The sequence below is a fragment of the Lampetra planeri genome, chromosome 44, assembly GCF_965212315.1.
Source record: "Lampetra planeri chromosome 44, kcLamPlan1.2.h2, whole genome shotgun sequence".
Lineage (NCBI taxonomy): Eukaryota > Metazoa > Chordata > Hyperoartia > Petromyzontiformes > Petromyzontidae > Lampetra > Lampetra planeri.
In genome coordinates, this window is record NC_136150.1 from 7685749 (window position 1) to 7699059 (window position 13311).

General features: G+C 43.3%; 2 protein-coding genes across 3 annotated transcripts in view; both read right to left on the reverse strand.

Annotated features, from left to right (window-relative positions):
- The window catches only part of FANCD2 (FA complementation group D2), a 62048-nt gene extending 56244 nt beyond the window's left edge, over positions 1–5804 (reverse strand). For both annotated transcript variants that reach the window (XM_078614555.1, XM_078614554.1), the window contains exons 1-2: positions 4661–5804; positions 3731–3788 (exon numbers count right to left, since the gene is read on the reverse strand). In XM_078614555.1, the coding sequence (XP_078470681.1) occupies positions 3731–3785 (55 nt within the window). In that variant the 5' untranslated portion in view covers positions 3786–3788; positions 4661–5804. The remainder of the gene's footprint in view (positions 1–3730; positions 3789–4660) is intronic.
- Positions 5805–6501: 697 nt separating this feature from the next.
- On the reverse strand, positions 6502–12913 carry UXT (ubiquitously expressed prefoldin like chaperone). The gene is made up of 6 exons (XM_078614551.1): positions 12667–12913; positions 11307–11388; positions 10369–10442; positions 9798–9905; positions 8831–8894; positions 6502–6938 (listed from the first exon to the last, which is right to left on the reverse strand). The coding sequence occupies exons 1-6, from the start codon at positions 12771–12773 to the stop codon at positions 6876–6878; spliced, it is 498 nt and encodes a 165-aa protein (XP_078470677.1). The 5' UTR covers positions 12774–12913; the 3' UTR covers positions 6502–6875.
- Between the last annotated feature and the right edge of the window lie 398 nt (positions 12914–13311).

Below are 13311 nucleotides of genomic sequence, written 5' to 3' on the forward strand. Positions count from 1 at the left end.
AGGTTAATTCTATATCGTGGCCCCTCGTGCCTAAGCACATCGTTACACACATGGTCTAGAACGTTAAACACCATAGGGGCACTCCATCTTCGCAAAATTCAGCCACTGCGAAATGAAAGCATTTTCATAAATAAAAAACTTTGAACCGCGTTTTAAATAAGTTATTGTACTTTTACACTTTTGTTAAAACCACATCTCATGGTGGTTTTCAAAGAGGGGCCCCAGCTCGTAGTTTTGGCCACCAGTGGGGGCAAGGCACCCCCTGCCCATACACTCGTTACGCTACCGGGTGGCCTTTGAATGCCTTTGGAATGGCCCGTCGAGAAATAGTTCACCAAGACATAACGAGGTACACAAAATAAATACTGGTTAGTTAGAGGAACGAGATAAACGAGAGATCGAGAGATGAGAGAGAGATGTAGACAAGAGAAAAACGATGAAAACCAAATAGAGAAGTGAAAGACCTGGAACCAACACGTGATGATGACATCACGTGGCTTGCCAGCACAAGCTAAAAAAAATCCGCTCAAAATTGTCAAAGAACCGATAAGCGCTTAATTTGATCACTAGCAAATGTATTTATACATATTTTGTATGTATACCTGTCAACGCCTTATCAGTGCCTAACTTATTACAGACCATTTCAGACCTTATTAGTGACCCCGTGCCCTCATACATCTCAACGTTCATCCTACAAAGTCCCATCACCACAAGAGAGAAACACAAACAATAAGTAAAATTTAAAAATACTATTTTTTTTTACGATCAGCTTTTTTTTTAAACACGCTTTAATGAAATGTACCGTACTCGTAATGGCAAAACTCCACGACTCCAGGAAGTGGCTCCGATGCCTGCCATAACGTAAGGGACCGTGGTGATTTAGAGCCAACGTCAGTTGAGCGTGGACAATTAGACCCAAGCCGAAATATAACATAAAAAATATGGTTTCAATGATAGAATATAGTTTTGTCATCAGTAAGACATAAGTTTACGAAGTTTGCAGTCGGTACCTCATTGGGAAGACAGTTAAAATTGAGTTACAAGATTTGAGGATACGACAACAACAGAGTGAGTTAAATGAAAGCGTGTAATAATAAAAAAATATTTCAAATACTTTTTTTTTTAAACACGCTTTAATGAAATGTACTGTCCGAGCTGCCCCTCCCCCTGCCCCATTCCCCCATCGCCCCTCCCCTCCTTCCACATCCCCCGCCCCTCGGCGTGGCTCCCCGAGGCTTTCCGTGACGTGAGGGACCGTGGTGATTTACAGGCAACGTGAGTTGAGCGTCGACAATTAGAGTCGTAAAAAATTGTTTAAAAATATTTTATTTTAATTTTTTAATGATAGAATATAGTATTGTCATCAGTATGACATAGCTATACGAAGTTTGCAGTCGATACGACATTGGGAATACGGTTGAAATTGAGTTACAAGATTTTTGGATACAACACATACAGTAAGTTAAATAAAAGCGTGTAAAAAGTTTTAAAATATGTTTTGGATTTTTTATGATAGAATATCGTGTTGTCATCAGTATGACATACCTATACGAAGTTTGCAGTCGACAGCACATTGGGAAGTGGGTTAAAATTGAGTTACAATATTTCTTTTTTGAGGATACAACAGACATGATGCCTTGAATAAAGGTGTCAGTTTTGTACCAGTTAAAAAGGTAAAAACCTACCATTATATTTTGCCACTGGTAAAAGAGATCTCATAGTGTAAATGTTTACCCCGAACTCTCAATACTCTGATACTGCACTGTTTTTGAGTTGTACGCCTTCTGGTGTCATCTGGCCCTACACCAATGGGGACTAGGCTCTAAAGAAAGCCGTCTCGGGTGTGGGCCAATCAACTTCAAGGACAGTGCATATTATTATCCTTATCAGAGTTGCTTCTTTTTGTTTGCTTTATTGACTACTTGTGTTGTGGTCATTGCAAACATGATGCCTTGAATAAAGGTGTCAGTTTTGTACCAGTTAAAAGGGTAAAAACCTACCATTAGACGAAGTGAGTTAAACAAATGCGTGTAATAAGTATAACCCGTAAAAACAAAGTTTTTCACTATAAATCCTTTATATGCGTGGCAGCGAACTTAATATAAAGGATTTAAAAATATATTCGCCTGTGGAGGACGCGGGGATCGATCCCGCGACCTTTGGCATGGGGAGCGAGGGCCCTACCAACTGCGCTACTCCGCCACGGCCTGTGGAGGGGTTACGCTCTGGGCTCTTACACTCTGACGTTCAGCCAAAGCCATGAATGAGTTCTATTTGAATATATGTAAAATACATTTTTTTTGCCTAAAAAGTGTAAAATTTTGGGAATTTTTTTTCACGAACATTAATTGTCTCGCACAACGAGTCTGTGTGGAAAATGTCAGCTCGATTGGATCACGGGAAGTGGGTTAAAAGACGACCGAAAGATTTGCACGGTCGTAAGCAAGCAAGCACGCAAGCAAGCAAGCAAGCACGCAAGCAAGCAAGCACGCAAACTTAATATAAAGGATTTAAAAATAGACAATTTTTGTTGTTGCCCGTATTGAAACGGCTGTACGCCATATGGACCTGAAAACTCAATCACAATCTCCCTGTTTTTTGGTAGTACATGTTGTTTATGTCATTTATTGTGAAAATTCAGTCAATTCCTATGATCACTGTTTCATTGCTTTCATGGCTTTATTTTGGTGATTTCGAAAAGTTTATTGGTTTGGCCATGTTTGTTTGTTGTAGTACGGAGTAAGACTGATGGCCTTAATCTAAGTTGTCTTGTGGGTGTTGTTGTTTGACTTGCATCCCACTGGGATTTTTGCACACAGCGTTGGTGTACGGTGCTTTTTCTGCAATATGTTGCTGTCTTTTCTTGGATTTTCTGTTTGCACATAGTCACATATTCACTTTAAGATGTTTTCTTGTTCATGTTTTTGTTTTTTGTTTATTGCGGTTGCACCCGATTCAAGAGCCGAATGGCTCACAGGGCTATACCTAATAAATGAACTATGGGAACCTCATTTGCCAGTAAAAATATTTTAATTGGTTGTTTACCCTTCTATCTGGCAACAAAACTGACACCTTTTTACAAGGAGTCATGTTTGCATAGACCGCAATACCTGCAGTCATAATACAAACAAAAGACATAACTCTGATAATGTGCACTGTCCTTGAAGTTGATTGGTCCACACCCGAGACAGCTTTCCTTAGAGCCTAGTCTCACATGGGTTGGACAAGTTAGTGCGCCTTTTGGCGTTATCTGGTCCAACCCATGTGAGACTAGGCTCTAAGGAAAGCTGTCTCGGGTGTGGACCAATCAACTTCAAGGACAGTGCACATTATCAGAGTTATGTCTTTTGTTTGTATTATGACTGCAGGTATTGCGGTCTATGCAAACATGACTCCTTGTAAAAAGGTGTCAGTTTTGTTGCCAGATAGAAGGGTAAACAACCAATTATCTAATAAATGAACTTGAACAATAATAAGGGGCAACCCGTATGGGTTGACGGGTTATGCAAACCGCACAACAACACTGGGCCGCACTGAGTTCGAGAGCCGTCGTTGCTGTCCCGTCAGTGTCGCGTCCATGTCGCACCTCACGTGCGCGCACCGATGACAAATTCACACTCTTAAATTTCGACTTAAAGCTTTCGTGACTGCGGGGATTCATATTCTTGGTTCTTTCGGTAAAGTCACGTAGAAGGTAAATAATAAAATAATAAATTCACACTCGTCTTACTTTTAGATGTACTGGCTGCGTTGTTAGAGTCGAACGGCGGCCGCTGTCTCCCCATCTCCTGTAAACAAAGATCATCACAAAGTAAAATGCGCGTGTGTATGTGGGGCAAGGAGGTTAGATCGAGCAAAACTAATCAACTAAACTCTGCAGGGTAAAAGGGGCAAAGGGGCAAAGCAACACTCCAATTGTTGCTCACGACACTGCTGGCGGAAGGGCCTCCACCAGAGGACATTTGGCCAATTCTTCTATTTGCTGGAGTAGGTTGTTGTTGTTCTTTGGTCAGTGAGGTTGAGGAACATCAACGTGGGAGCACAGAAGTACAGTACACTACTGTTCAATAACGGAGTTTGCTGCGCTGTACCCGCCCAGCCGATATCAGAATCAGCCTATAGAGGACAGTATGTGGCTGCTATACATTGCCACGCGATAAGCCACTTTGTTGAACTCTCGTTTGTGGCCAGGCCGTGAGCTATGTAGCTTTAGTGTGCTTTACCTGGTAAAATACAAGTATATATCGTTTAGTTTTAGTGTCGCAGCGCGCTAACCACAGCGCCACCGCCCCCCACTAATAGTCGAGGACACACATGAATACAGTAAACTGTACTGCCTGTTCAAAGAACGAGGCTTGTGCAGGATACGTCGCTAGCAGGGCGATAGATTGGAGGTGGTGAAGACTTAACGACGGAATCACAGCCAGAGGAGAGGGGGAGCATGCGTCCGAGAGACGTCAAAATTCGTGGAGACGGAGCGGTGAAATCAGCGTGTGTGCAGGAACTCTTGTTTTGGATCTCACAACTGCGAGAGACTGTGACAGCAGGGGGGGCAGCGTTCATCCAGCAGTGGATATCTCACGGCTAGAATCATAAAAGTTCATAACATGCTGCACTTTATTTAACAACAAAAACCACTGCACAGGTAGCGCTCGCGTACCTTGAACTCGCTCGCGCCGCCGTGAGGGCATCCAGCAAGCGGCAACTATATCTGCGACGTTTGCGCAGACGTTTGTAGAAGCGCCTGGGGTATTGTTGCAAGACGGTACGAGTGGTGAGTGGTGAGGAGAGGGTGAGGTGAGTGGTGAGGAGAGGGTGAGGTGAGTGTGAGGTGAGGGTGAGATGAGCCGCTCAGCGTTTCCCGCCACCCGCGTTCAACCACCAAATCCACATCCGGTGCGGGATCAGCTGACTACGGCAAGCATGCGCGGCCAAATCGCCACCCTCCCACTCGGAAACGCGTTTTTTTATTTAGAAACCAGTAACCCTTAAGTGATTTTTTAAAAGACATTTCGGGTAATAGCCCTTCTTTGCAGCACATAACCCTAACCCTGTGACGAAGGTGTTGAGTTTTGTTGTTGTTTGCGCTCGTGCACCAGTCAACGCAATATCGCCCACTGACACACCTCTTGCATATATTATTGTGTGGAAGAGGTGTGCCAGTGGTGTTTACATGTGGAGTGACATGGAATTGGTCACTACGTAGCATAGCGCTGGCAGATAAGGGGATCTGCAGTTTCAGCAGCCCTGTCTGTCAGCAGGTCACGTGATAAGCCAGAGCGAGGCATGTAGGGGAAAGGTTACAGAAGGGGCATGTGAGGGAAGTCCAGAAACCCGCTAGGAGGTTCTAGAAGAGGGGCGTGGCCCGGGGCGGAGCGAGGCCACGCCGGGAGGATAAAAGGGGACCCCGAGCGGAGGCTCGGGGCTGTTGCCTGGAGTGGGATCCCGTCGTGCTGCCGGAGTCTTCGTCGCCATCAGTCTGCCAGCTGTCCTGACTGGGAGCTGTAGTTACCTCTTGTGAACTGTGAAGGCTGTTAATAAATAGAGTGCCTCCTACTCCTGGCGTCTCCAAGTCAGTCACTACATTTGTACTGTGCCGTATCTGTTTTGTGGGCGGTGACGTGGCCTAGCGGTAGCGCGTTTGCCGCTTGTTGCAAAGGTTCGCGGGTCGAATCCACCAGCCGCCCCGATTAATACTGTGGTGATATCCAAAGCAACACGACCTGCTATCTGCTTCACTCAACGGACATTAAATATCCCATGACGTCATTAGCAGGAGTAGGCCATGCTGTGCCTGGCATGGTCAACATTTACCCAAATGAAATAAGTTGAACTGCAGTTTAACTTATTTATCTGTGGCAGTTTAACTGAACAAAGACATTTGCAATTAACTGCAAATGTACTTAATTGCAAATGTCTTCGTTCAGTCAAACTGCCACAGATAACATACGGGGCACCCGACCCAATGCAGGGCCCTAGTTTCAGGCATTCCTCTAGATTCTAGAAATGACACTGCACACAAGTGACACTGGTTGCACACAGAACCACAAGTGTTATGATATCCCTCTGATGAACTCCATATGCAACTCAATCTCCATTTGAGTGTCGTATACGTGACACACCATCGGCCTCCAAGAGGCGAAGCCCTTTATTAGCAATTCTTCCTGCACTGTATCCATACCGCAGCCTGACCATTAGGTGCGACCAGTGAGTGTAGGTCATGTGCAGCCCTTCTGTCAATGTTGGATGTGGGCCTCTTACACCCACCATGTGGGTAGTAGAGATTATTTCACTAAACTTGTATGTCCACCACACTGGCCGGTGGGCTGAAGGAAATGGAATTGGCCAAACATTCTAACGCAGACCCTTTTTAATCTGCTGCTCGATATTGGCATTCACGTGAATCAAATGTAAACAGAAGCTACCTTTTAAGTCTTGTAAACAACGTGCAGAAATTTCTAAAAGATACAAAACCAGTTTAATAGAGAGGAAAAACACTTGTTTTTAAAAGTGGAAACTTGAAATCGATTTAATTCCCAAAATAAATACCGTGACATTAAATCGTTACAGAGTTATGTACATCCTCACAAACCAAATCGGAGTGGCAGTTACTTTAAACCAGGACACCTCCCCATTGCAAATGTGTAAGGACATAAAAGAAAAGCATGTGGATTGCATTTATAATGAAATACAGACATGAAACTGGAGGACCACAGCTACAGTAAAAACACTAATTAAAGCTGTGATGTCAATAAAGTACAAGGGCTCGCTGAATATGAGTGGCACTCAGCTCTATGGAGCTATCCCTGTAATAAACAAACAATGGGAACGCAATTAAATGATTCCCAGCTGATCCCAAAGCAGTGCAGGTCCAATCACCAGACTTCTCTCGTCCTCTCCACTGGCAACTCCTTAAGTCCCTGCAGTTCTCGCAAGCCCTGTAAAAAAAAATTAAATACTCCGTGAAGATAAACGACTTGCAAGGTTTGGCGTGATACTTTTCACAATATAATACGGTTTTTATTTTCACGACATGACAAATCACGTTATCAGTTTCCCTTCGTTTTGCGATTGTATTTTACATTGTATTTAAGCTTACTTTGTTATGCATACGTCCAAACGCGGTTCGTCCACTAGGGGCGATGGGGAGCCGTACCACCAAGCAGCTGGAGATGATCAATTATTTCTCTAATAAAAAATACTTTTCTATAAATTGTTTGTTTAAAAAAACATCGAAATATTATTATTTCAACGCGAATTGCCTAATGAAGATAACATTTTAAGTTGCAATACCACCGTCTGATTTGTGCCTTGGGAAGGTCTCGGGCGGCTGTGAAGGCGTGCTAGTGAGAAATATCCCTTCATTAATTGCGATGAGCTTCGCATTTTAGCCACGTCGTTTGAGACCCAATTCAAGGTGGTGAAAAAGGCACCTACGGCTGTAATTACTATATCACAATGCTAAGTTTCACTGTGAAAATATAGCAGGTCCGGCCTACACGCTCTAGGAAAAAACAACAGCAATGGCGATGGCAGCAGGTGCATTAAACGAAGAATTAGCAACGAACACCGTGGGGTCACTCCTAAATATTCCATTTGAAAGGATTTCTATGCAGAAGTTGAATATCAAGCAACTGGGTCCTGATCAATCGACTTGAGGGTCATGGCGACAGCATTGGATTGCTTTTTATTCGTATATTGTTTATAAATGCCTACTGTTGGTAGATAAGAGTTATATCACTTTCACGGCATGGCAAATAACACGACGAGGTTTTTCTTAATTAGAACACCATATTCTTTGGTTCTTTCGGTAAAGTCACGTAGGTATAAAATATCAGTGATTTATTTTATTTTCTACCTACGTGACTTTACCGAAAGAACCAAAGAGTATGAATTCCTGCAGTCACGAAAGTTTCAAATCAAGTTAGAACACCATATCTTCAGAGCTCATTCACAACAGCCCCTCCTAGTGGAAATGTCACGAGCCGCCACTGCATATGTCATCCCTTGTAAGACAGTTGCCTGGCTGTTTTACAAGGGAGATCCGTGGTACGTGAGCACACCAACATCAATATTGCAGAGAACGAGTACAGGGTCCTGAAGGAATATTGCACAACAACTGAGATATCTAACGGTTGTAAACGAAACCGAGTCAAAAACAGTGCAAGTGTAATATGAAAAAGTTCGGTACAGGTCCATGTAAGTTCTATATTTCAGTCTAACAGTGACGACATAAACAAACAAATCGAAAAAATGTGTGCAAACATGTGGGAGCAAAAGCCACAAGAAGTTAGGTACATGAGCAAGTATGCTCTGTGTTTTAGTTTAGTAGGGAAGTGAAGAGGCGGTGTGAAGGGAGGAAACCAAGCTTGTGCAATGCTGTATAATTTATTTAAAATATATTCAGCTGCAGCTTATGCAACCGAAGGCTGATGTTATTCATTTGATCGATGCCACTTTACAACCTATAACGCACATGCTGTCAGTCATGCAGAAAACAATTAAATTATTAAATTAGCTACAAAGACACCATAAATTACTCCAGGAAATGTTACAATTACTCCAGCACTAATTTAATGCATACAGTCATATTTTTTAAAATGTGTATTACTATTAATTTAAGTAAAGTACTATTTCATATTATTTAACAAATGTTAAATTTCCAATGATAACCATGACAATCATATTTTTCAAAACATACCATACAATTATCATGGATCTTTTGTCATGTTATATCGTATTGTCTCCATATTGTGGCAGCCGAACTACTAACCCACAACACCAAATTCTAAATCCATGAAATTTCCACAGTACATAAAAAAAACATCACCTCCAAAACCATCTTGATGTTCGCCTTGATTTTGGCTGAATCCTTGGTGAGCTTTTCACTGTACCTGGCAACAACACAGCAAAGCCCTTAAAATAATAATAAACTCCTCCACCTGTTCCACATGTTCTTGCCTTTGAACATATCTACCAGATTGTTCCCAATCTCTTCAGATCTCAGAAGCTCAGCAGAGTATCGAGCCTGGATAGAACGGTCTCAGAAGTTGATGGTACAGAACTAATTCTGAAGTCAACTTCAACCGGCTTTTTTCCCCCACACGATGGTCACGTACATATGCCATGGAAATTCTTAATTATCAAATCTGTTATTTTTTCTAAATGAAGTGAAAACCCAAATTAAATGATGGGAAGTTTTGTGTGCACTTACTGGTTACCAGGCTGGAACTATGAACTCTCTACACTGGAGAACCTGGGTTTTATACTGGTAGGAACCTCCTAGTTACACCAGCCCACGGGATTATTGTGTCCGTTGTGCAGGGAGGGGCTGGGTGGGGAGGGAGGGGCTGGGTGGGCAGGGGAAGGTGGAGAGGGGCTAGGTGGGGAGGGTGGGGCTGGGTGGGGAGGGTGGAGAGAGGCTGGGTGGGGAGGGTGGGGAGGGTGAGGAGCTTGGTGGGGAGGGTGGGGCTGGATGGGGGGTGGGAGGGGTGGGGCTGGGTGGGGAGGGGCTGGTCACCCCGTGGTGCCCTTCTAAAACTCAACGTTTAACCTACTCACGCCGGCTTGTGCCCGCCCTCACAGTCGGGCATATTTGCGGAATACACCATGCCGCCGTTGACCCTGGCCATTGACCGAGCAACCCAACGTTCCTACCAGCTCCCTCCACAGGAATGTGTTTACAGGTGGTGGCTGTCCAGATTCAACCTAGGATCTCAGCATTGTGCGATCATTGCTTTCACGTATTAATCGGAAACGTGTTAACAACGTCACGTAACTGCCCGAGGTTTGCTTACTCGTTCATCTGCGTGGTTTTCTTGTCAATGAACTTTAGCGCTTCCGGGAGCGTGAATTCCACAAAAAATCCATAGCCCACAGATACAAATATGTGACTTGCATCTGGCCTACAAAGACAAAACATTTCCAATGAGCTCTGACATGCAGTGGTACACCATCCATATATTCCTTATATTAGATAATTACCTTTAAAATGTAATGTAACTGATTCCAAATTATCAAATTATTAGTTGTGACCTTTTTTCTTACTACCAAGTAGCAAATATTTTTCTATTCAAGTTTACTTTGTTTAACCAAGTGAAAACTCAAAGAGACCATGATAGTCTCGTTTGCAAGAGTGACCCGGGTTACCATAATGACAAAAGGAAAGTAAATACAACAATTAATTAAATAGGAATCAAAATAAAAACCCAATGTTAAATGAATGCATAACTAACAAGGACACAGTACCCTACTATAGAGCTGTGAAAATCACTATTAAATACCATCACAATTTTCACAAGGTCATTAGCACACGGTTGTTAATTTTATAGTTGTGTTTGGCTACTGAACAAAGACACGAGCACTGACACTTTAGCGTTGACGTAGAAGTTGCAACCAAGGTCAACCTGTGTTTTCAGCTCTTCCCCTGGGCACCCTGTCTCCTGCAACCAACCCATGGCACACCATAAAACACATTTACAAGAATACATTAATTACTTATAACTTTGTCAGCGCTATCATATAAACTGTAGGAAAATTCAACTCAAATAGCCACGAGTTAAATTACGGCATCCCTTGGGCCAGGGTTTTTCACACTGGCAGCGATCGACCCACATGTGTGCCACAAAGGTATGGGGAGTAACCCGCCACGTTGTGGCCAGCCATGAGATATGGCTCGCTGAGAAGTGACCATTTCAGTGAGGTGGAGGAGCTACACGAGAGATGCGACAGCTGTCGACAGAGGTAATGGTTTCGCGAGATGTAAGGAAGATTAAACGCTAAGATATTAAAACGTCATGATGACATACAACTTAGGTCGGCGTTGCAAAAGAGGCAAAGTTTCGTGCATCAATGTGTTTAGACAAAGTATACAAACATACGACATTATTTGGCCCGCAAGCACATGCTAGTATCAGTTATTTTGGCTAAGATTTTTATTTGCTTCATTGTTATATCGTACTTTCTTTTGTTTTGATTTTGTCGTGTTGGTGAGCCAGGTCAATCTTGCAAATGAGACTATCTTGGCCTCTTGAGTTCTCGCCTAGCTATACAAAATAAACTTTAAACTAATCGTTCTAAGTTTAATTTTTTTTTAATGTTAATGGTGCAAAACCTATCCCTTCAAATTATTATGTATCACTCACAATCAATCAAGACAGCGCACAATACATTTTGTACATTTCAGTATCGTGGGGTGGAGCAGTGACGCAGTGGTTAGTGCACTGCGCTAGTTTAAATTCCCAGCTACAGCTGATATCAGTGGAAGTATCCTTCCAGGTCTTGGGGCACTCAATAACTCGTGGTACCTGTAGTCGTTCGATGACATGCTTGAGCTGCAGATACTGCGCCGTTTTCTCATAAATCTTATCTCTTTCCTCCAACACTTTCCTGAAGGGGAGCACAGTAACAGCGAACACCACGTGTGTGGTATTTCAGTTGGAAGTATGTTAACTTCATTGCAAATTACTTGGAATGTTTGTTATAGTTGATCTACTTTAGGTATGGCACACACAAAGTAAACAAAATTCTCAATAAGGTTAAGTTGTATACTTATTTTTACGTATGATACAATACAACTGAAAAGATATCCGAATGGCAAATAGAATGCATTAAACATTGCTGAACTATGTCCACACTAGTCCATTACAACAACAAAAAACACCTGCATCTCGTCATATCTCAGAAGCTAAGCAACGTCGAGTCTGGTTGCACCAGCGTGCAGTATTGCCAAATAAGAGATGCATCATCTAGTTAGGTATTTAATTAGCGTTTAACTGGGCGCGATGATCATTGTTAAAAAATGCACAATGCATAAGTTATAGACGCTGTTAAAATGTTTGTATATTCGTGGTCATTACGTGTTTGCTATGTAAGTGAACTGGACACCCTTGCAGAGTGGAAGATGTTCAAACCCAAGGAATTTCCCAGGTGAAGTAATTTAATAAAATATGCATGCGAGTACAAAATAATGTTGTTAAACAATTAAACCACCTTCCCACGTGTCTCTCCATACCAAAAAAAAACTTAATTATTTGATTTTCACACACATCCCACCAGCAACACACGGCCTCTAAGGAGGGGACGTTCCCACCGTTCATTGAACACAAGAAAACTCGGCACCGGTTTCGACATTGGGTGCCTCATCAGCAGTCAGGCTTGCCTTGTTAGATGACATAGGGTTGCCAACCCTCACGGAATGGCTGGTAACTGTCTAAAGTAATCTGAGAGATGAGCCTTAATAGGATTTTTTTACTAAATGTAATTTTTAAAATCTCCCCAAATTAGCTTCAGTCAAAGTTTGCAACCCTAGGAGGAGATCATCTCCACCATGTGCATCGATGCAATGGTTGTTTACATGTTTTGTGCAACATGTTGAACTTCTTTCGCACCGCACTTAGCCGACCGTGCTAATGTGGAGGTGCGGGGAAGGACAATAAACTAACGAGGAGGCGATGGAACTGGAGGTGGGCAGCTCGCAACAATGAATCGACTTCGCTTGACGACGACGCAAGGTGGCAATGGGTGGTTTGGGGGAAAACCCACGGCCGTCGTAAACCACGACGCGAGGGGGCGAGGAGCGGCCACAGAAGCAACAACAACAACAACCATCACATCAACAACAACCACCACCACCACAGCAACAACAACAACAAACGCAATGCTCACTGCAGGTCTCTCTTCAGCACTTCGTTGATGAACGCTTCGTACTCCGTCACTTTGTCGCGCACACCGGCCTTGCTGCCGTGTTGCGACAGGGCCATGTCCGTCGTCATCAGCTGCTGCTGCTGCGGGGACGGAGTCGGAGTCGATTCCCGCGATTATTCATCGCCGCTCCGTCACCTCGGGCGTTGTTTTTTTGTTGCGATGTGACTTCTTTTTTCCGTGACGTCATTACGCCGGCGTGCGCGTTGACGTCATTACGCCGGCGTGCGCGTGACGGCATTACGCCGGCGTGCGCGTGACATCATTACGCCCGCTCGAGAGACGATCGCATCGATTCTAGATTTGAAGCTTTCGTGACTGCAAGGATTCATACTCTTAGGTTTGTTCGGTGAAGTCACGTAGGTAAAAAATAATTTATTGTATCAAGTGAATTTAGCTGTGACGGTCCCACCTGAAGACGGAGACTTGTGTTGCCTCCGAAACGTCGTGATTTAATTGATTTATTTTCATTTATTATTATTTTATTTATTATTTTTTCCCTACGTGACTTGACCGAAAAAACCTGAGTATGATCGCATCGGCAATATTTTTTAGGGGACGTCATTACGTAACCGTGCGCGTGACGTCGCATCGGAAAGATTTTTAGGT

What these genes read in the sequence shown, in the direction of transcription:
- UXT (XM_078614551.1), bottom strand. Translation starts at nt 12,773, where the DNA reads ATGACGACGGACATGGCCCTGTCGCAACACGGCAGCAAGGCCGGTGTG. An exon ending in TTCTACGTCAACGCTAAAGT is followed by an intron (nt 9,906 to 10,368) that starts GTCAGTGCTCGT and finishes TTGTCTTTGTAG; the next exon opens with GCCAGATGCAAGTCACATAT. An exon ending in AAAACCACGCAGATGAACGA is followed by an intron (nt 8,895 to 9,797) that starts GTAAGCAAACCT and finishes TGTTGTTGCCAG; the next exon opens with GTACAGTGAAAAGCTCACCA.